This window comes from Nycticebus coucang, chromosome 1, assembly GCF_027406575.1.
Source record: "Nycticebus coucang isolate mNycCou1 chromosome 1, mNycCou1.pri, whole genome shotgun sequence".
Classification (NCBI taxonomy): domain Eukaryota; kingdom Metazoa; phylum Chordata; class Mammalia; order Primates; family Lorisidae; genus Nycticebus; species Nycticebus coucang.
In genome coordinates, this window is record NC_069780.1 from 37,937,815 (window position 1) to 37,958,684 (window position 20,870).

Genomic DNA, 20,870 nt, shown 5'->3' on the forward strand with positions numbered 1-20,870 from the left:
AAGATAAACGTGGAGGCCTAAATATTTTGAACTAGAGGTGGTGTTTCCTTGTAAATTTATTATAGATGTGTTCCTCCTGAGAGGAATGTATATAAAAAGTACATGTATACACTCACAAGTATTTCTTCAGAACAATTTACTGGAGGTGCAAGTTTCTCCTAAAGGAGTTAACTTGAGAGTCACTCCAAGCTGGCATACTTTCTAAATTTCTTTTTTCTTTCTTTCTTTTTTATATATTATTTGCTAGCAATAATAGAACCCTTTGGGTTTAAGCCAAAGAAAAATCTCATAGACAAGACCAGACATTGCAGCCTTTATCTCCCTGGAAGTGTCTTTTTTCCTTTTTAGTTTCTGATGAGTGGCTATAATTTATTTCTACCAAATTTAAATAGGTATTGCTGCCTTGTATGTTTAACTAGGCAGGAAGGAGGACTGGTTTGTTTAGGAGGCAGTGACTAGGATTCCCTGGCCAGGTGACAGAGGGTGGGCAGAAAGAATCCAGACCAATTTGTATGCAGTATATTTTACTCCCATGAAATAAAACACATTTTTTTCATATTTGCTGAAAAGTAAAACAATAATATTGTACGAAATGTTATACACAGGGTAGGTTGTACATAGCAGTTTCAGAAACATCATTGCATCCACCAGAGAAACTATTCTAAAACTGATATTCACACATTTTTTATAATAATAATATGTTAGAAACATACAGTGTGGCATTTAGTATATACATTCCCTTGCTTGAAAGCGAAAAATCCTAATCGCTTCTGTATAACATGCTTTATTTTAAAGCCTAACCTTTAAAAACACTGTTGTGATATTACTAACAACTGCTTTTATAAAATTAATTTGACATTTCGATATATATACATCCTTTGTCATTTTAATGTTAACAATGCTAAACTTAAAAAATAACAAGCTTATAGTAATGTTAAAATGTCATATCCAGTCAAACGTTTGTGTGTGTGTCTTTGCAACTGTTGGAAATACTTGTAGTAATAGATGTCAGACACTGAGGACATCCCTTTGAAATCAAAGGGGGTCGCTCTTTGATTTGGTGGTTTCCTTTTCTCTATATAGCTTCTCTTTCTCTCCCTTTCTTTAGTGCCCACGACCTTCTAGCATAATTCCCAGTCTTTCAAGGGCGGAGTTGCCCACCTGGCACGTTCCTAGGATCCCGGCGCTGTGGGCGCGGCTCACACGGGCCGGTCCACGGCGTACTGGCAAGCGCTCAGGTTGGATGCCGGGTTCTGCACACTGGCATAGCCGAAGCTGGAGTGCTGCTTTGCTTTCAGTCTCAGGCTGGCCAGGCTCGAGTTACACGTGTCCCTATAAACATACGGAGGAGTCGGCGGCGCATAAGGACAGGCGGGCGTTGGCACCGCGGAATTCAGCGACGGGCTGCTCAGGTTGTTCAAGTTATTCAGGCTGTTGAGGCTGGAGCCCGGGACGCCCGTCACCGCCGAGGGCACCATGCTGGACGACATGCTCATGGACGAGATGGAGTTGGGCGGGGAAAACATGCTCTGCGATGACAGGGGGTTGACGTTCATAGAGTTGAAAAAGGGGAAGCTCTTGGTGGACAAGGAAGCCGACGTGAGGCCCTTAGCGGCCCAGTTGTTGTAGGAATAGCCTGGGTACATGTCGTCGTAAGGCTGCATGAGGCCGTTGAACTGAGGCCCGAAGCCATTCTTGCACAGCTCGGCCTGTTGGTTGCGCTCCCGCTTTCTCCATTTGGCCCGGCGATTCTTGAACCAAACCTGGGGACGGTTGGGGCAAAGGAGCAAAACAGATTCCACAGCGCGAATTAATAAAAACCTCGATCTGGGAAAACAGCAGAGGCCAACACCCCACATGACACACCCAAGCGCTCCCACTCACACACCCTGGTCGCCTCGCTTCACCACACTCCCTGGAGTCCTCTCCACAAGCTGCCAGAGCCTGCACTCAGTTACCGGCCCCAGTCTCTGCCAAGCACTGGAGGCCCAGCGGCTCCAGCCTGAGAGCTGAGACTCTGAGCTTCGCCACAAACCCCAGCATACGCTTAGGGGTCTGCGGCCAGCTTGATCACTAACCCAGGCTTTTCTCTGGGTCCAAAAACACTTACTGTAAAATAAACGCGGGCAAGTAGGCTTTCTGCCCAACCCTTCTCGGCCACCTTGCAAACTTGCTTCCATTCCAAAGCCACAGAGTCAGTGATGAGGACAAGGGGCTGGGAGGCCAGCAGAGGACCATTCTCTCCCCACACAGCTTCTCCCTTCGCTCTCAAGCTTTCCCGTTGTCCTCCACCCCTTGGAAGTACTCCCTCCAAGGGCCCCATGGCGACTCCCTTCCCAGCTTAGCAAAACAACCAAATAATAAGCAGAAGACCACCTCCCGGGGAGTCAACTCCTTAACTCTAGGAGCTTGGCATATAAAACTCTGGGAACTTTAGAACCGGTTGGTCGGCAGATTATCTCTCCCTTTGCTCCTCTAGCCTTCTGCCCACCCTAGGCCAGGCCAGTGCTGCAGGACCCAACTTCCACAGGACCCAGTCGCCTCCTTTGGCTTTGCTGGCCGCAGCTCCGGCTGGCCAGCCCCCAACCAAGCCCTGTGGCCTCGCCGCAACCCCTCTCCCAATCCACATCAGGCCTGCCCATCGCTCCAGACAGCGGCTTTTGTGTATTGGAGCGAGGCCTGAGCTGACACTGGTGATGTTTCACATTACACATTTCCACCCGCCGACTAGTCTGCCTTTTTTCCTTCTTCCTCTATTTCCCTTTTTATCCCCTTCCTTTTTGCACAACCGCAATATAAAGCATGCCTCACTTCCACTTGGCTGGACAGGCAGCCATCCTGAAGAAGGAAGATGGAGGGACAGCCCTGCACCACGGCAATAGAGGACTAGGGAGCGGCTGCGGAACCACGGGGAGGGAGAAGTTTTTTGAAGGACTCCAGAAAACTCACAGATTGCGTTTTTATTTTAATTACTCGTCATTTCTCTCCTAGGATCTAAACTTTGCCCAAGAAAGAAGAGTACGTGCGAGGCCCAGTCCCCTGACATCCACAAGAGGGCTAATGAAGGACTGACCTTGTGCAAAACCACGCGGCCACTGCTGGAACCTTGGCTCTGGGCAGTTAAACTAAAACCATTTCCGACTTCATACAGGCTCTTTTATCTACCAGTATAGCCCCACACCCTGCACAGATGCCATCCAGAGTTTCTCTTCCCTCTGCCTTGGGAGGCAATTTGGTCTTTATTATTTTTATCTGTTTTTTTTTCTTTTTGCTTTCTCTGCTCAAACTGGGGGCTTCATTTTTCTATGCATAGCACTTTTATTTTTTAACAGCAAAGCCTCCAGATGCTGCTTGAGCAAATCCTCCAGTTTTCAGCTTCCAGACTGCTAACAAATTTGGAATTTCCCACCAACCAGCATAAACCAAGACGTTGCTATTAATTTATTTAAGCTCATTTTTGCCAATCCATAAAGTACAGACTTGCTACAAAGTTAAGGTAAGCCCTTTTTATAAAATTATGATTATAATTAAGAGGGGTATATGTATTGATTTCCAAAGAGTTCAACTTCTGAGAGAAGATAAATAAATCAAACAGAAAAATCTTTCTATTTTTTTCTTTTCTTCTAAGAGGACTGGCAGAATAATTGCTGTATATTAAAACCTTGCTTCCAAAGATCACAAAACCAGGGAATAGTGTGTGGGAGAGACCTGGATGACCAAAAAACTCCGCAAAGGCCCTGTATGGGGCAAGCCAAAGAGAGAGAGAAAGCGGGGCTAGGCCTGGCGCGCCCGGCACGAAAGTTTCCCAGAAGAGCCAACCCCTAAGTGTTTCTGACGAGTTTTCCTTGTTAAAAGAGCGCAGGTTGAAGCCTGCTCGCTGCTTCTGGCCTAGGAGGGATTTTATTAGCTCTTGTCTGAGGACGGCAAGTTAGGAACACAATGCCCAGTGAAGGGAAATGTCCACGCGGCCCAGCTTGGGAGAGCGCGGGATGGCAAGGCAGTGAGCCGGGGCTGCTCCAGGCCACCGCGCTGGCCCGGGAGCCCTGCGGGTCTCTCAATGGGGAGCTGTAATCTCACAACCCAGAGGGCGGAGAGGCTTTCGGTTTTAGCAAAGCTGCTCCCTCCCGGGGCGGAGCTGCCTTCCAGCTCCCTCCTGATCTATAGAGCCTGCACCTTAACAACCTCCTCCCCCAACTCTTCCCAGGCTCCCTCGTGGCTCCTACCCGGACTCGAGCTTCTGTAAGGTTGGTCCACACAGCGATTTCTTCGCGCGTGGACATGTCCGGGTACCGGTTCCTCTGGAAAGTGGCCTCCAGCTCTTGTAGTTGCTGGCTGGTAAAATGAGTCCGCTGCCGCCGTTGCCGCTTCTTCTTGGATGGGTCCTCGGCGCCCACGTCCTCATTCTTCCCCTGCTGGCTCTTTTCTTTTTCTGAAAACGAAACACACGACAGTTTCCATCAGCATGCCCACCTACAATCGCGAGTATCAACCGGAGCGGCGGCAGAAGCAGTGGAAGGGCTGCCCGGCGCAGGCAGGAATGTGTGAGCCGCAGCTCCGAGCCGCCGGGAGCGCTCCGTCTGTGGGGTGTGCAGACGGGAGTGTGGGTGTGTGCGCCCGTCGGTCTCCTCCCCCATCCCCTAGTGCTGCACGTTTTATTTACATGTTTATCTCACTGCAGCGGCACGTTCACTTTTATAGCCTGTTCTTTCAGTATATTTATACACCTCTGCTCAGACACACCAAATCTCCCGGGACACGCACGCGCGCGTGTTTTACGGACCCCCCCCCAACAGAAAGGTCAGATTTCGATGCAGTTTCAGGAGACTAGGAAAAGCAGATGTGGGAATTTGGTTAGGCACCCAAGTTCGCCGGCCCTTTAAATAAAAATGCGCCTTCGCTAAAAGCATTTCTAGGTAGTTTCAGACAAACTTGTCTAACCAAAGGGGGAGCAGAGTTCCTCCAGAGTTGAAAGCCCAGAGAACAAGACAGAGGTGGGGCAGCCTCTGAAGTCCTGGAATTTAAATGCTGGAACTTTTGTGACCCAATAAACAGAAGGGAAACCAGGTAAGGAATAGAGAGGGCGGCAGATTTGCTCGCACGGATCGCGTCCCATGAGCCCGGCCAGTCGAGGTAGAACTAAAGAGACGGGAGTGCATCAGAAGTCCGGCTCCCGGAAGAACTACCAGAACGACCACTCCCACCACGACTCCCCTTGGAGGGGCTGACTTCCTCGGGGGCTAGAGGGACGGGGTGGCGCGAGGCTGCTGAGCCGGAGTGTCCGCGGGGCGGCGCGGCGCCTTACCTGCGGCCTCCGGACTGGAGGTGTCGGAGATCGTGTGCACCTCCAGCCTGTGCTTGGAGGAGTCCAGGGAGCGGGGCTGACCGGGAGCGAGGACCGAAGCCATGGCTAATGGCTGGGGATGGTGACAAGAGGACGACGAGGAGACGGCCGACAGCTTGGTCCCGGCTGCTCGGTGCTCCAAGTGCAGCGGGCCTTTCATGCAGTTCATGGACGAGGGAGCGCGCCGCTCTACCACTCCTGGGCTAGTGCCCCGCAGAGCCCCAGTTGCTGCAGCTGCCCGTTCCGGGTCGCACTCTAGGCGCGGAGTTTCCCCTCGGGGTGCAGCCAGGGGACGCAACCCCCGCTGAGTTGTCCAACCAAGCCTCCCCAGTCTCCTCTGGAAGTCTCAAACGAAAGAATCCGGAGGTCGAAAGTCAGCGGGCAAACGGAGACCTGGAGATGTGGTCAGCAGGCACCGCTCGGAGTGTCTTTAGGGAGCAGTCTTCCAAGCTCCAAAGCGAAACAAGAGTGGGCAAAGACCCCCTTCTTTCTTCCCTCCCTCCCCCCAAGAACCCCTCCAATAAGGAAAGCCAACGCTGACTGCGCTCTGCCCGCCTCCCCTCTCCACGCAGCAGCCCTGACAGCGAAGTGTCAAGAGTGACAGGGACAGGTAGCTGATATTAGATCCCCTGTGGAGGCAGCAGCCACGTTAGGCCTCCAAGCGCGCCCTCCGCAGCGCGCACTCGTACACCCCCTCGGGCCGGCGAGCTGGAGCCGGGCCTCGCCGCAGCTCAGCTCCAGGCACCCAGACGAGCCACGGACCACATCTGCGGCTCCGCGCTTCCCTCTTGGCCTAACATCTTAAAACTAGAGGCGGGCTTCCTGGTGCGGAGACGTCACTCTGCCGCTGCCCTCCGGATCCCTCTCCGCCTCTGCCTCCTCCCAGACCCTTCGCCAGGCGGGAGTGACGTGACTTTGCACCAATCAGGAGGCTTCGAATCGCGGCGGAGGGACTGTCCTGTCTGCACCTATCAACTGCGTGGGGCGGGGCCAACTCCTTGCTGTGCCGGGTCTACACCGGCCAGCTCTTGGGAGTTCTGGCCCTGCCTGGCCAAAGCGATCCGGCTTTTAGTTAGGAGGCGTAGGCGGAGAGATGAGGCTGGGAGCAAAGAGCTGAAAGGTCAAGGGCTGAAAGGTACACTAATCAACAACGCAGGGTCCCTACCTTTTGTGTCTCACTAGCTTTCTTTCCAATCAAGAGTTCCCCCAGTATAAAAAGGAGACATGATACTTAAAACTAAAAATTTTGAAAAACACCAACAAATCATCTCTCCGATCTTAAATTTTCCAAGTAGCCTGTCAAGAGAATGCCGCGCTAATCTGAAGAAGCTTTACTTTAATTGCTAAGAAGACAGAGCCCCGAAAAGGCAGGCTAATGAATTAGAAATCGAGAAGCAAATGGACCCGTCAAAAGAAAATTGCCTTGACTTTAAACTAACAACTGTTTGGTGGTTCACTCTGGATTTATAAAAGAATAAAAAATCTCCTCAGGTCACGTTCTCTGTGATGCTTATTAGTCCCCAGACAGAAAACACACAATAGAATAGAAACCCTAACCCAGCATTTTCAAAATGCTGAAAGCTTATCCATTCTATTTAACATCGATTAAGACACATTTCCTAGATCTTTCAAATTCCTTGTACACTGTATTAAGCTTGTCCTAACCCGAGAGAGCCATGCTTTAAATTCGATGCTCTTGTTTACTTTATTATCAATCAGATTCAAATCCATAAAGCCTGTAGAATCAACAACCTTGAGCTAATTATATAAAAAAAGCTTTAATGAATTTTCATACCATTAAGAATGTTGCCAAATAACCAATTTCAAGGATACTTTTTAACAGTCATTTTCTTTTCCTAGGCAGCTCAAGGCTGTCTTGAATCATTAAAGTCCAAGCAAGCAGAAGCAGCAGGGTGTGGGCTAAGGAGGGAAAGCCCAGAAGATCTCCCAACTAAGGAAAGCAAAGCTTTATTCATTTATATAAAACAAAAAGAATCACCTTTGGGGACATCAACACTTTATAGCACTATTGCCAAGTGAATTTGATTTCCAAAGACAGTAAAGAAAGAAATCCAAACATATTCAAAATAATTTTTGAAAGTCCTTTTGTCCCCAGTTTAGGTCAGCCAGAGAGTACAAACTAATCTCCCCTGGGTTTCTGCACTGGCGATTGTTTTATTGTGGAGTTAGTGTTATCATGCCCGAATGTGTATTTGTTTGACATTACAGTCAATGATTTGCGATGTCAATGTGAGGTATCTTCAGAAAACTCCCTCCTTGTCCTTGTTCACAAGATTGGGAAACATATTTGGTCTGGAACAGAGTGGATCAAGCAGACTACAAATATATTTGTAAGCTCTGTTTCTCTCCTTTGCCCTGCACCATCCCAACCCTATCTACAACTCTTCTCCTATTTTAAACAGCTTGAGAACATTCCAAGGAACCAAATGAATTGTTTTTCAGTTCTTCCTTACCAGTATCATCCTACTTTAAGAAGAATATAGCTAGAAGGGGGAACTTTTTTCATAGTAAGTTTCAAATCAGCATTTCTGGTTTTAACCTTTTATTCCCATTCACCCTGTTCCACGCATACACACACCTGTTCAGAGTGGAACACATCCACATGTGACAGGTCTACATTAGCTGAGGCTCACAGATCCAGCTACATTAGGTCCTGCAATCTTATCACTAAATTATACATATTATACCAGCAGCCTGTTAGTAAAGAAGGTTAAATTAATTTACATTCTGCTCATTATCTGGTGCTTAAATGATGCATTTTATCCCTGAGATTTGGTGGAGAATCTTCTTCTCAGACCCCACAGCGTTTCACTGAAGACAATGCTCTTACATTTGTAGTGGTTTTTAATCTGATAAGACTCTAATTTGCTTAAGTCTTTTAAATAAGGGTTTTAAATGTTTCTAGCCATTTTCTTGTTGAATTTCCTCTAATTCCCCCAAGATCATAAAGTATATGTGTAAAGTAAATATTTCCTCCCATCGCACTTCCAGACAATGACCTATAACTAAGTCAATATAAATCCAGCTCTTTTCTGCCCAATGTGTTTACTAATCATATTCCAGTTTCTTCTTTCAAACCTCAATATAGTTGTTGTCCCCACAAAACTATGCCCTTTAAAGTTTCATTTCATGAAAAGAATACATCACATTAAAGAAATAAAAAATTCTCCACTGTAGTTGTATACCCCCCTTGCTTCTTTTTCAAGATTCAATCCCTAGAGCTGCACAATTTTTTGGAAATTTGAGTTGTTTTTCAAAATGCCTTACTGTGGAAAGCTGAGAAGCTCTATGGAGCCTTGTGGATTTCTAAGCCCATCTCTCATAAAAGCACAGACTTTTAATTTAAGCTCTAGTGGCTCTGCTCTCCTCACAGAACTTTCATCACAGCAAATATACAGGAACGAAGGACTTCAACTAGCCTCCCAAGTGGTTGAAAAACTAAAGGGCACATGACAGCTCCTCATGGTGACAAAGTGTGGGAGACTTTGGGAATCTCCAGGTAGCCTATGAGCCTATAAGGATAAGGATGTTAACTTGCGTGGATCTACTGAAGTCAAGTGAGAATAAAACAATTATCTAGAGAATTTCGATTAAAGTAAAACCAAAGCCATGTGTTTATGTATACATATATATTCACAAACATTCTATCACACACACACACACACACACACACACAGAGGAGCTCTCTAAGCAACTGATTCAACGTATGGATTTTCTTTGCATTTCCCCGGCAGGAGTTTCAACATTCTCCTAACCTCCTGATCACTTTAGCACTTTGAGCAGCCCTAATTGGGTAACACTCTTCTGTAGGCCCAAAAATATCCACTCCACGGGTAGCTGGAAGACATACACATAAAAAGTCTAGATAAGGAAAAAAGAGGTGTGTAGGGGGAGGACCAAAAAATGCTTTCCTGTGAAAACTTCCTAGATGTGTTGGTGGGAATTTGGAGCATTAACCGATGTAAGACGTGTAGGTGCGCCGGTAGAGCATACAGATAAACCAAGAAATCATATATATTTTGTGAGTTCACCACTACTGTGATCTCCACCTGAATTTTTCTTGATTGGTTCTAGAAATTACTGTGACTTGAGCTTCCATCACAGAAGCCTTCAATACAGAAAAAAATCAGCGTGATCCGCGCAGAGAAACTAGAGGTGCTGCATGGCTTCCGAGCGGCAGGGAGAGGAAGCCTAGTGCGGTTTTGAGGTTTTGAGTCTGGAAGACATCGGAAGTCCTCTCAACATGGTTTTCTGGTTTTATTCTTTCCAAGAAAGACCCTCAAGGAGGGAAATATGTGACACGGGTTCAGGCGTGTTTTCAGCTGGTATTTGCTACCGATTACCAGTCTTAAAGTCTTATTTAATTTCACACTCGTTAGTGTTAGTTGCGAAAAGTCCCTCTGGCCATGGCAGCGTCTAGGTAGCGACAGCCGGGTACGGGATTGGATGCAACCGAGCGATTCCCGACTTTTGGAAAGAATCTGTTTTCAGAGCTCACCCAGAAGATGGCTCAATTAGATGTCTTTCTGAGCTGTCAGGTCGTAGAGTGGAGGGAGTGCTGCCGGGCCCAGGCCAGCTCAAGGACTGGGCCCGCCCGGACTCAGCTGGAAGCCACGTGATGGGTGTGTGTGCGCGCGCTCCGTGTTAAGGCGCAGAGGTCAGATGAAGACCTTGCACCCTGCCCAAGAAGTGTTCCTTCCTCCCCTCTATCCTCCCCCCACTCCCCGGCTTTTCTATGTACACAAACCAAGTTGGAAAGGATCTAGCTCTGCCCATAGCCATGAAAAAGAACTCAGAAATTAAAAGCTTCTTTATGGCTTTCCCCCATTCCCTAAATGGAATAAAAGTGCTGGTTTGGTAAAAGATAAGACTCTTTCTGAATCCGAAGTCTGTAGATATACTGAGCAAACTCTGGGTTCTTGCAAATGGTACCTAAGTTTTTGTTTCATAAGCTGAAACTGCTCAGCAGCTTGAGTTCTGGGGTAATTGGCTAAAGGAAGGGTGTTTTGGTGGTGGTGGTAGGTAGATCTCTCTCTGCACTGGTGCTGGAAGAGAGGATTAAAGGAGAGGGAGTTTGCTAAAAGCACTAAACCAATACACAGTTAATGCCTTCTTACATCTGCCTGCTAGTGCTAGTTTTTACTAGGCACGCAATGAAACTCTAGAAAGCAACTTTTCATGGAACTAAGTAAAATAAAGAGCAGGGGAAAGTATAAATGTGTGTTGGGAGGAGGAAAGAAAGAGAAGAAGGGAGAGAGGGAGAAAACAAGAAATTAAACATAGGCCTGGGAAGAAGAAAGGGGTAAGGGGCTGACTGAAGTCACTTAAAAGAAAACAAAACCCAACATTTGGATTAGAACTCGCTCCTCTCTTTTCTTTTTACCTCCCTTTCCAGCTCATGTCTATCCCGTTTCTACTTCTCTTGCTCGCCTTTCTTTCTGTTTTCTCTCTCCCAGACATACTGGTAGCTAACATTCAGCATTAGTTGTCATGGTGACCATAAATCACATAAATCCAAAAATACCCACCTATAATCTGAGATGAAGCTTTTATTTCCCTAGCGAAATAATATTTTAAAAGCTGTCAGCTGACAAAAAAAAAAAAAGAAAGAAAAGAAAAAGAAAAAAGGAACCCACCTCATTGTAGTAACCCAAGAAATATATTTCTTCCAAAGGTTTAAATTAAAATGTCAGCCAGTTAAAAACACGCTGGTAGAATCTTGGGCACTCTTCCTGTCTGATGTCACAAAGAAGTCGACTCTGTCATTCCTGCCCACCCTTTAACACGGTACACACAATCCTGCACCATCTCTTCCTATTAATTTCTTCCCTGTGTCCCAATTTCCTTAGTCCTCAAAGATGCTATGTGTTGAATTGTAAAAAGAAAGGAGTCTCCTGGATCAGAAAAGAGCCTGATTCATTGCTGAGCCTTTTGGGGACCTTGTGTGTTGCTCATCTTTTGTTAATTTCATCTCCAAAAAAAAAAAAAAAAAGAAGGAACCTTAGGGGCAAAGGTGCTGGTCAGGACTATAACGTGTGGAAGAAATGCAGAGAGAAAGACTGGAAGGGAAAAGGCAGAACGGAAGAATTGATTTGGACGGCCAGGTGCTGTGGCTAAGTCTAGTCTACACGGTAGGTATACCCTCTCTTCCCTGCCTTTTTCTCCTCTGAGAAAAATACTTTCCCAATCAGATACCCTGGGGGTTGGGGGGAGAGAATGTGGCTGCAGTTGGGCCTTTTGTCTTCTACCTTCGCTTGTTGTCTTTTGCCTATCTTGGATTACAGGGTATTCGCCTAGATGAAGAGCCATTAATTACCCATTCAGTCAATATTAGGAAGACGACAAAGCTTTTTACATAGGATTAAGAAGACATCAGATTGTTCCATTAGTATATTCCTGCTCACGAATAAGCTTTCGTTATACATTTCCTTTTCCCCGGAGTCGCTCTAACAACTGCTGCATATATTAACAGCGAGCGGTGCGGAGTAACAGCCGAACCAGCCTTAAGAAACTTTGAGTGGGTACCGTGAGTAGAGAGGAACACCACCTTTACGGGCAGAGATCCTCCGGACTGACTACCTTTGGACAACTGGTACAATTTTCCTTGTTGGGGAAAAAACCCCACAAAGCCAGAAGGAGGCAGCTTCTGCCAGTAAACTGCAGATTTGACGGGGGCGGAGTGAGGCAAGGTTGAACCGGGAAAACTCCTCTCCTTTCCCAGTTCCCTTCTCTCGTTGCGTTCTCCTCAAGTCTCATACCCGCTTTGGCAAGCACCTGTCATTTGTCCCCTGGCCACAGTCAGTGCTTCCGGTCTTCTGCACATTCCCTCATTTCTGAGAACGCTCAGGGCCGCATCACCATCCCACACTCTGCCATTTTGCATTTTGCTAGAGCGGTCTCCTGATTTCGCTGGAATATGTGTTAGCATTAAAGTCCCTTTAAAGGGGAGAGGAAAGCTAGATTATTTGTTTTGAAGGGGTGTATTAGGAGCCCACATAGTATGTGCTCCGCAAACATTTGCTGGTTGAATGAACTGGGGGGCCGGGAAGGGTCTGTGATCGCTGAGGCGGGCGGGTTAACCCAAGTCCTCTGAAGAAGACTGGGGCCGAGTTGCCTGCGCGCTAGGAGGCGTGCGTTGCGGCTAGAGGTGTCTCAAGGGGCCACGGAACTTCCCTCCCAGGGGAAGGAAGTCTGTGCACGCCCGAAGGCTGGAGCCGAACACTTTCAGCCCGTCCACTCTTCCAAAGCTATTTAAAAATTAATGGCTTTGCTGGGGGAGGCCGGCCGAAGTACACGCCCCACGTCGGGACGCAAAGCTGGGTGTCAGGGTCAAAGGGGCTGCAGCGTTGTCCGATTTTAGCCCAGAACCTAGAGTCGCCTCCCCGAAACTTTTGTCACGGACACGGTAGGGTCAGTCTGTCCTCTTCCTTTAGGTTAAGGCGATTTCATTAGTTCTGCAAGACTGAAGCTCCCTTTGGGGCTCCCAAAGCAAGAAAAGCGAAGGGCCTCTACTCTAGGGGAACGTTCTATTTCTGAGCCTTCTTTCTGTTGGCTATTTAACCTGCCAATTCCTTCCTTCCTTCCTTCCTGGCTCACTCAAGGTGCACAGCCATGCCCCTCTACTCTCTCTCAAACCTCGGGGTTCCAGTCATCCTCACCTTGCCTCTCTACTCTGAATTTGAGGCAGGGTGGGGATCCGCCCAATGGGTGGCAGAGGAAGGGACCTCTCTGGAAACGCAGAACTGGTTATCCCAGAGGTGGACGCTACCTTCAGAGCGTTTTCAAACAATCTTTTAACATGAACGCGGAATATTTTGGGGGGTGGGGGTAGTGTCAATGATAGAATACCATCACCTTTATAAAAAATTGCTTGTTATTGTAAACTTTTTCATTTTAAAAGCAAAGATAAACTAAAAAAAAAAAAAGGAAGAAAAATCCGAATATATTCTTTTAAGAGCAGGCTGTAGCCAGATATTTCCATATTCCATAAATTAACTCAGAAGCAGTAAAGGGTTCTAAGGCGATTTTGCTTCAGCAATGCTATAGCTTTGCCCACTCCAGACTTTTTTTTTCTGTCAGCTAGTTCTCTAAAAGCCAACAAAATCAAGATTTTCAGCATTTCTTCCCATTACATGCTTCTTCTTAAATAATGGCATTAAATACGTTAGGGCAGCAATTTTTCTCTTCTGTCCAAAAAGTAAAAAACAGATGTATTGACAGTGTAGGGGAAGAGCCTTTCACGTGCACTAAAGTAATCCTGGCCTGAAAGTAACGGCTAAGAAAGCAATCGCTTATTATTTCTAGTTCTTTATTCGCTAATTATCAAAAGTGAACGCCCAGAGGCTCTTGCAGTGCCTGGGACTGGCCAGAACAGGGCTCCTCGCTTGCTGCCCACCTAGGAGGACGCCCACCCCACTGTGGGCTTCTCTTCGAAGGAGCCATGCCTCCTTCCGCTCATAGGGAGGCCACCTGTCCTCAGAAACCATCCCTCGGCTCAATAAAACCCGGGTGGAGAGTAGCAGCAGGAGGACAGAGAGACTTTGCGACTCTTCGGCTCCCACCTCAACAAGAAACCAGTCTCAGCTCATCCGCGGCCGGACCGCTCGGAGCGAAGCGAGATTGGGGAGCTCCTCTCGTCTGGCGGGAGCCAGGGCTGAGCCCGCACAAAGCATTATCCCCGGGAGTCGTCCCTACTCTTGATTTTTAACCATATCCCAAACATACTCCGGTCTAATAATTTATTTTTACGACCGATTATCAAACAGAAGAAGAATTTAACACAATCTTAATGACAGAAATCACCCGACGTTATCTCGCATTGCCCCATTTAACCCCGGGGGGTTAATCCCAGACAAGTGAGCATTTAACTGGCCCAGCAGGACAACTCGCGACCTAGTGCAGGGTCCGGGCCCTGAAGCTACAGATCACCTTAGACGTTTTATTTCAGCAAATGATGCTTTTCTCTCAGATTCACTGGGAAGCCATTACGCAGGGCCTTTGTTTTCTTCTTAGCAAGGCGGTTTGTTTACTTGGCGGTGGTTCCAAATCGCCCCTTCTCCTGCACGTATTACTTTGTAGCCTTACACTTTAATCCGGAAGGAACGAGGTTGGGGGCCAAAGGCTGTGTGTGTGTGTGTGTGTGTGTGTGTGTTTATCTCCTCACACTATCAAAAGTCAACAACCTCCTACAGCTAGGCACTTATTTATTATGAAGCCTAGAAAACCCAGAAAGGAGAGGAACAGTAAATTTAAGTTTCTTAAGTATTTCCACAGAAGTCTCCACCCTCTTATAAATAAATACATACATAGACACAATACTAAAGGGCAAGTTTCAATTTAGCGAAGGTTGGAGAGGGTTGGAGATGTTTTAACTTTTTACACAAGCCTGCAGACTTTGCCTCGCAATGTCCCCTGACTCATCCCGAGTGAAACTAGCCAATCAAGCAACATCACCAAAACCCGACGCCTGGCAACACGCACAGCAGGCAGGTTCGCGTCCACAGGGGCGCATACTCCTTTCTACCCTGGGCTGCAGAGCACAACTGCTGGCCTCCGGCTCAGCAGGGCTGTTGGCAGCCCCCGCCCCGCCCCTGTCCAGCCAAAGCAAACCTTAGTCTACACAAGTTTCCTGTACTTGCCTCCTGCTACAAACCTTGCACCCACAGCCTGGGTGGGGCATGGCGGAGAGCCTCAGGGACCGGGTGGGTCCTGGTCGTGCTGCGCGCAGTGGGATATAGTGAGCGACAGAGGTCGCTGTTGGACCACTTTTCCACGCCAGCTGGAGGCACCGAGGTAGGCTGGGGCGGGCGTTGGGGATCAGACCACAGGCAGAGAGGGAGAGGGAGAGGTGTTGGGTCTCAGGAGTGCAGTATAATTTGGGGAAAGGAATTAATGTTCCCGGGACAGCTGCTTTTCGTCCCACCCAGAGGCCAAGTGTCTAAGTTCAAGCAGCAGGCGTGCCGGGTCTGGCAGCGTCGCCTACTCGCGCTTCACTGGAGGCCCAGAGTCCCAGAGGCCGGGCCCAGCGCGCGGCCTGCGCTTTCTTCCCTGCCTTACCATTGGCGCCAGGATGCTGCCGCGAGAAGAGCTTGCTGCTGGCTGCCTCTTTCCGGCTCTCGGGAGAGTCCGTGAACTCGACCTTTTTGATTTCCGAGTCTTTGGAGAAGAGGCATTCAACGGCCGCCGGCTGCACGCCTGGGCGGCGCGCGCGCCCACCCCACGTGCGGTGCAGAGAGAGCCCGGGACAGCGGCCGATAGGAGCCGGGGGCGGGAGAGGGGGCCGAGGCAGGACGGAGGAAAAAGAGGGACAAAGAGCAAAGACCCAGTTAGAGGAAGAGCGAAAGGCACTGCTGTATCCCGGACCCTCAGTCAACTCAGAGCAGGACGGAGTTCTCTCTCTGAGCCTCCATGGCTGCCCTCGGGTCCAGCCGGGAAAAGTAGGCCAGGGGCTACGGGACGTGGCGCGACGCTCCCACATTTTCCAGGTCCTTCCCTTCCCCATTCTCTCCCTCCAAACCCCCGCCTCAGGAGCGACCGCGTCCTGGTTCTGATTTTCTTCCTGCCCACGCAGGCCCCTCGGGGAAGCGCCCCTCGCTGGGGCCTCGCCGGGGCCTCGCCGCGGGGCCAATGCCCTCTCTAGCCCTCATGTGCGCGGCCAAGAGAAGTGGGTTCTTACCTAATTGTACACAAGCGGACACTAGTTTGCGGCAGTTGGTCTCCATTCCCCGATATCTGCAGAACAGAACAGAAGAGGGCTGTGAGACGAGGCGGACGTCCAGTGCGTAGGGCTCAGGGGATCACTACCTGTGGGCGGTCGACGTCGCAAGCTGTTGGGCACCTACTATGTGGCTTCGAGTGTGTTTCTCAGACCTGACAGCCTGTGGCTGCGCCGCCTCACTTCCACCCTAGCCCCGGGTCCAAGACGTCTGCAGTGTTTACCGAGAGTGGTCTCCTTTCAGAGTCACACAGGCCGAGAAAGTCAGCGTTTAGAGGTAGCAGGACTACTTTCAGGGGTGTCTGTGCCGCGAGTTAAGAGCCCGTCTGAACACAGGCAGAAGGCAGGTGGGTGGGTGGGAAGAACTTTTCTTTTGGGGGAGCTGTGTGCAAAGGCCACCATTTAGCACCGTGCTTATCTGTTAGTTGGAGCTCAGTAAACATTTGTAGATCGTCAGAGCCAATTTGTTCTATGCAGTCGCTCTCGGTTTTCTGTAATTCTGAAACGGGTGGGGTGGGCTCTTGGCCTAGGGTGCTCCAGGAGCGAGCTGACTTCGGGCTTCTCATGCATCAGGAGCCACTTTTCCATATTTAGCCACACTTTTCCCTGGAGATACTCACCCGGCCATTTATTTATCCTAAAGTATGATTTAAGATTGTGGAAGAGGTAACGAGGTGGACTGAGCGAGACTGAGGAGAGTGGAGCAAACCGTCCCTGAAGGGTTTACTGCCCGCCCAGGACGGAGAAATAGCTTTGAGAGAACTGCTGGAGCAGTTCTTTCCTTCCCTGGCAAGCCAAATCTTTTTCAGATTTCCAATCACAACGCAGCAAGTCAAACATTTAACGCGGGCACCCTTCTTTCCCACAGGCAAGCCGGAAGAGGTGAGGTGGGTCTGGAAAGGGCTCAGGCGGCTGGGTAGAGGAGCTGAGGTTGCTTTAAAGACAGAAGAAATAAAGAAGGTTCCGGGCTTCCCGGCCCCCTGGATCTCCGCATTTGCCTCTGTCTACGCTAACCAGGGGAAGCAGGCGACCAGAAGGCCACTTCGCGCGGGTGCAGGAATGGGGTGGGAGAGGGCATTGCCAGGTTGGCGGAGGGGCTGAGGCAGGGCAGAGGGCTTCAGGCCTGCCTGTGGCCTGAGTCAAGTTTCGCTGCTTCTCGGGCGTCTCTTGAAGAGAGCCCAGCCCTGGGGTACCCTGGCCAAGGTCGCTGCTTAGAGGAGGAGCCGCCTGGGCTAAGTCCCGGGGATCCGAGAGTGGGGACCGCCAGGCTGTTCCCCCACCCATAGCGAGGACTCGGGCGGGGACTCTACAGATCTCATCCTTGTGGGCCCGTGGGCCCAGAAGTAGCAGTTTGGCGGCTCCAGATTTAGTGATTCTGCAGTAAAATCACAGGATTAGTCCCTGATTGAGATGTCTGTTCGTGAGATATTACAAAATTCATTATCACAGCTTTCTACTAACTCGATATGAAGTAACACAGATGGGATTTTATTAGTCCAGACTTCAAATGTTTACTTATGGTAATTTCAGGAGAAATTTGCATGTCATCATCATTTCGATAATCTTTTTTTTTTTTATATGTCTGAACTGGCTGCATTATTAGGCGGTAGCTGGAGCACTGCAGATGGTAACTGCAAATAGTTTTTATTTTTTTAAAGAATGAAATATACAAAAGAAAAGATTGGGCCTCTCAGTGTAAAGTAAGTCAATTATTACACATTCTCCCCCCTACCACCCCCCTGCCCAATGCTGAAGACCAAACAAAGCAATACAAAACAAATCTCCAAGAACTCATGGAGCTCCACTCTTAAGGATTGGAAAAAAGGTCAAGGCATGTTCCTTAGCTCACTCCTACATGTCCTTGTGACTTGGGGTTTATTTTGCAGTCAAAATGAGCCTTGAATCCTGCATTTTATGCTTCATTTAATGTTCAGGCATACTAGAAGAATTGATTCTAAAAACTAAGGAAGATAATTTTTTAAAAGGGACCTCCAATTCCCGCCTGCAGAGCCTTAAACTAGCTTGGCCTGTCAAGACAAGTCTTCTGTGACAAATTTGGCTGCCAGACTTGGGGACTGGCTTCTATGGCTAATCTCACAAATTGAGATGGGAGACATTTTTGATGGGAGGTAGTTCTCCCTGCAAAAGTTCATGTCCTGCTTGGAATGTATATGCCAGGCAATATTGTTTAGGCCAATGTGTTTTACATTGTGTGCATGCAAAAAAGCACTACATAACCAGTGGAGCACCAGGAACCACATAGGCAAGGCAGGCAGGCAGGCAAGCCCTAAGAAATAAAACAATTTGCTTTAAAATAATTTCTCATGACTGCCACAAAAAGAAAATTAGAGGAAAAATGTAGTTCTAATAATTCCAAATCTGTTCACATTTCCCCCTTCTCATTCACAATGTTACCCCATAACAAAACCTTTAATGGAGAGTTTAAAAATAAACAGCACCAGAACATATGTTTCAAATGAACTAAATTGGTGTGATTAGCCAGTAAATTAATTTGTAGTGGGTAATCATTTGAGGAAATTAAAATGCTGCTTAATGCATTTCTGTATTTTACCATGCATAAGCCTTCTTTTAAACCAATTAATAGGAGCAATGTTTTAAGAACATTTGACGACAAACATACTCAACTTAAGGAACAAAGCACCTGAATAATTTTAGTGTAGTTTTGCTGAGATGAGGTAAAACATTTCATAAATTTAATGGCTACTTTATTTTTAAGGAAAGTTTGATTACTGAAATCTTGTATGCTTATTTTATGTTAGACTAGCAAAAATTCTCAATTTATTTTACTTATGTGTGTTGCTTCATTGACAGTGTTGGTAATTGAATTTAGATGGATTTCCCCCTAAAATGATACTTTGTGATACAAAAGCATCTTTTGTTCCAAGTAATGACCTAAAAGGAATGCAAGGAAATCTGTCTAAACCAGAGTAATTTTTCAAAAAATATTTTAGAATATGCAAGTAATGACCTAAAAGGAATGCAAGGAAATCTGTCTAAACCAGAGTAATTTTTCAAAAAATATTTTAGAATATATGAATTCCTGTTATTTTAATGCACCAATTAAAACGTTTTTCTCCATTTAGTTTGCTTTACTAAGATAATACTTGAATAAAAAAGTAATAAATCACATCACCCTATGATGGTTTGATTTCTAAATTGCTTAGGAAGGCATAGTGATTGGATTGGAATAAAAAGAGGAAAACTGTTCTCAGGTTTAGAATCGAGTTTTTTTCTTAGTTGCCAATTGGAAAATAGTTCTATCCTCAGGATTCATTTAAAATGTCTGAAGCGCAAGATTGGAGTTGACTGGTGATCAATTTAAACGAGTTATAATCCAAAGCAATTGTGGGAGCTGGGCATCCAGGCCTGGGTCCCAGGTAATTCGCTTAGGCCCGGAGAGGTCACTAACTTCCAGTTAAGATGGAATCTTTCTTTCTTTCTTTTTTTTTTTTTTTTTTTTCCAATGGGTAACAATGGGAAGGGGGCTAATCTTCCAGTAGCTGAAACTTTGTACCCAGCCCTTTATCTTGAGAATGCTAATCCACAGCCTAAGGATTTGTCCCTGCAGTGTTGGCACCAAGATTTAAAGGAAGATACCTCGTTTTAAATGCCAGCCAGGGTCTGGCTTCCCACTAGACTTCAGCACCCCGTAGATTGTTAGTGCCTCTGACTAGGGACGAAAGAAACCCAACTTTGCAAGGTCTGTTTGCCAACTGTGTTACCTCGAGGGAAACACTGCCCAGACAGCCACAAATCACCTACGGTGAAGATTCTCCAAAGTGGAACAAATTTCCAGAATCGCATTATCTCACATCCCTGCGGGAGAGATGGCCTCCACTTACCCGCTACCGGGAGAGAGCTGCTGTATCCGCGTCCCACTGCTTCCCCGGGCGATTTCCAGCGAGCTAAACCTCGGGCTGCACAGCCAGCGCCCGAAGGCCGGGCTGGAGAGGATTGCAGGGCTCCGGAGGGTGCCAGGTTCCGAAGGAGTCCAAGGGTGCGCGGTGGCCGCTAAAATCTAGCCGTCACTCGTAGTTTCTTTCTGCTTCTCTCCAGCTTTCTCGCTCGGTCTCGCACTCTCTCTCCCCTCCCTCCCTCTCATCCCTCTCTCTTCCCTCTGCTCCTACTCCGTGTGGGGAGTGACGTGACGTCAGCAGAGATTCCACCAAACTCCACTGCACAGTGGCGCGCGGGCGTGCGGCCGAGCCTAGCTGCGCGGCGGGCGATCAAGGAGCTAGCACTGCGCTGGGACCAGCGCGGGGGGAGCGCGCAGGGGCGACGGGAAGCGAGGCAGGGGAGGGAAGCAGAGGCCGGCTGGGGCTGGCAATGGAGTCGGCAGCGGGAGAAACAGCCTGGGAGAGAGGAAGGAGAGGGAGCCGGGCAGGGCACTTAGACTGGAATCCAGAGGGCTGCAGGAGCACGCGCTCCCACGGTGCAAAGGAGGACAAGAAAGGAGGATGGGATGAAGGAGAAGAAAAAGGAATCTGTGTCAACCCCTGAGCCCCAATATATCAGAAGGAGAGGGTTAGGGCTTCGGGGAAGCAGCCATGTACCCCAGGGGAGCAAATCAGGACCCGCAGGGAGGAAGGGACCGGAAAAGTGGCCCAAGAAATGGAACAAAGGACAGTGTGCATGGGTTTCTTAGGGGCGAGGTGCGTGGAGTGTGGGTGTGAATATGCGTGTGTGACCTTCTTTTAGGCCTGCAGGGTTGAAGGAAGAGGTCACAGCAAAGAAGGTTTTCAGGGGTGGGGGGAAGGGAATTAAGGGGCCCAC

At 48.2% G+C, this 20,870-nt stretch overlaps 1 protein-coding gene across 3 annotated transcripts; it reads right to left on the minus strand.

The window, feature by feature from the left end:
• Positions 1-507: 507 nt before the first annotated feature.
• Positions 508-20,575, minus strand: PITX2 (paired like homeodomain 2). 3 transcript variants are annotated; one of them, XM_053566538.1, is made up of 5 exons: positions 19,940-20,295; positions 16,038-16,093; positions 15,419-15,556; positions 4,224-4,429; positions 508-1,763 (listed from the first exon to the last, which is right to left on the minus strand). In XM_053566538.1, the coding sequence occupies exons 2-5, from the start codon at positions 16,081-16,083 to the stop codon at positions 1,200-1,202; spliced, it is 954 nt and encodes a 317-aa protein (XP_053422513.1). In that variant the 5' UTR covers positions 16,084-16,093; positions 19,940-20,295; the 3' UTR covers positions 508-1,199. The 3 variants fall into 3 exon arrangements, with proteins under 3 accessions (XP_053422513.1, XP_053422594.1, XP_053422432.1); XM_053566619.1 differs by lacking the exon at positions 15,419-15,556 and having other exon boundaries at positions 19,940-20,575; XM_053566457.1 differs by lacking the exons at positions 15,419-15,556; positions 16,038-16,093; positions 19,940-20,295 and adding an exon at positions 5,303-6,358.
• Between the last annotated feature and the right edge of the window lie 295 nt (positions 20,576-20,870).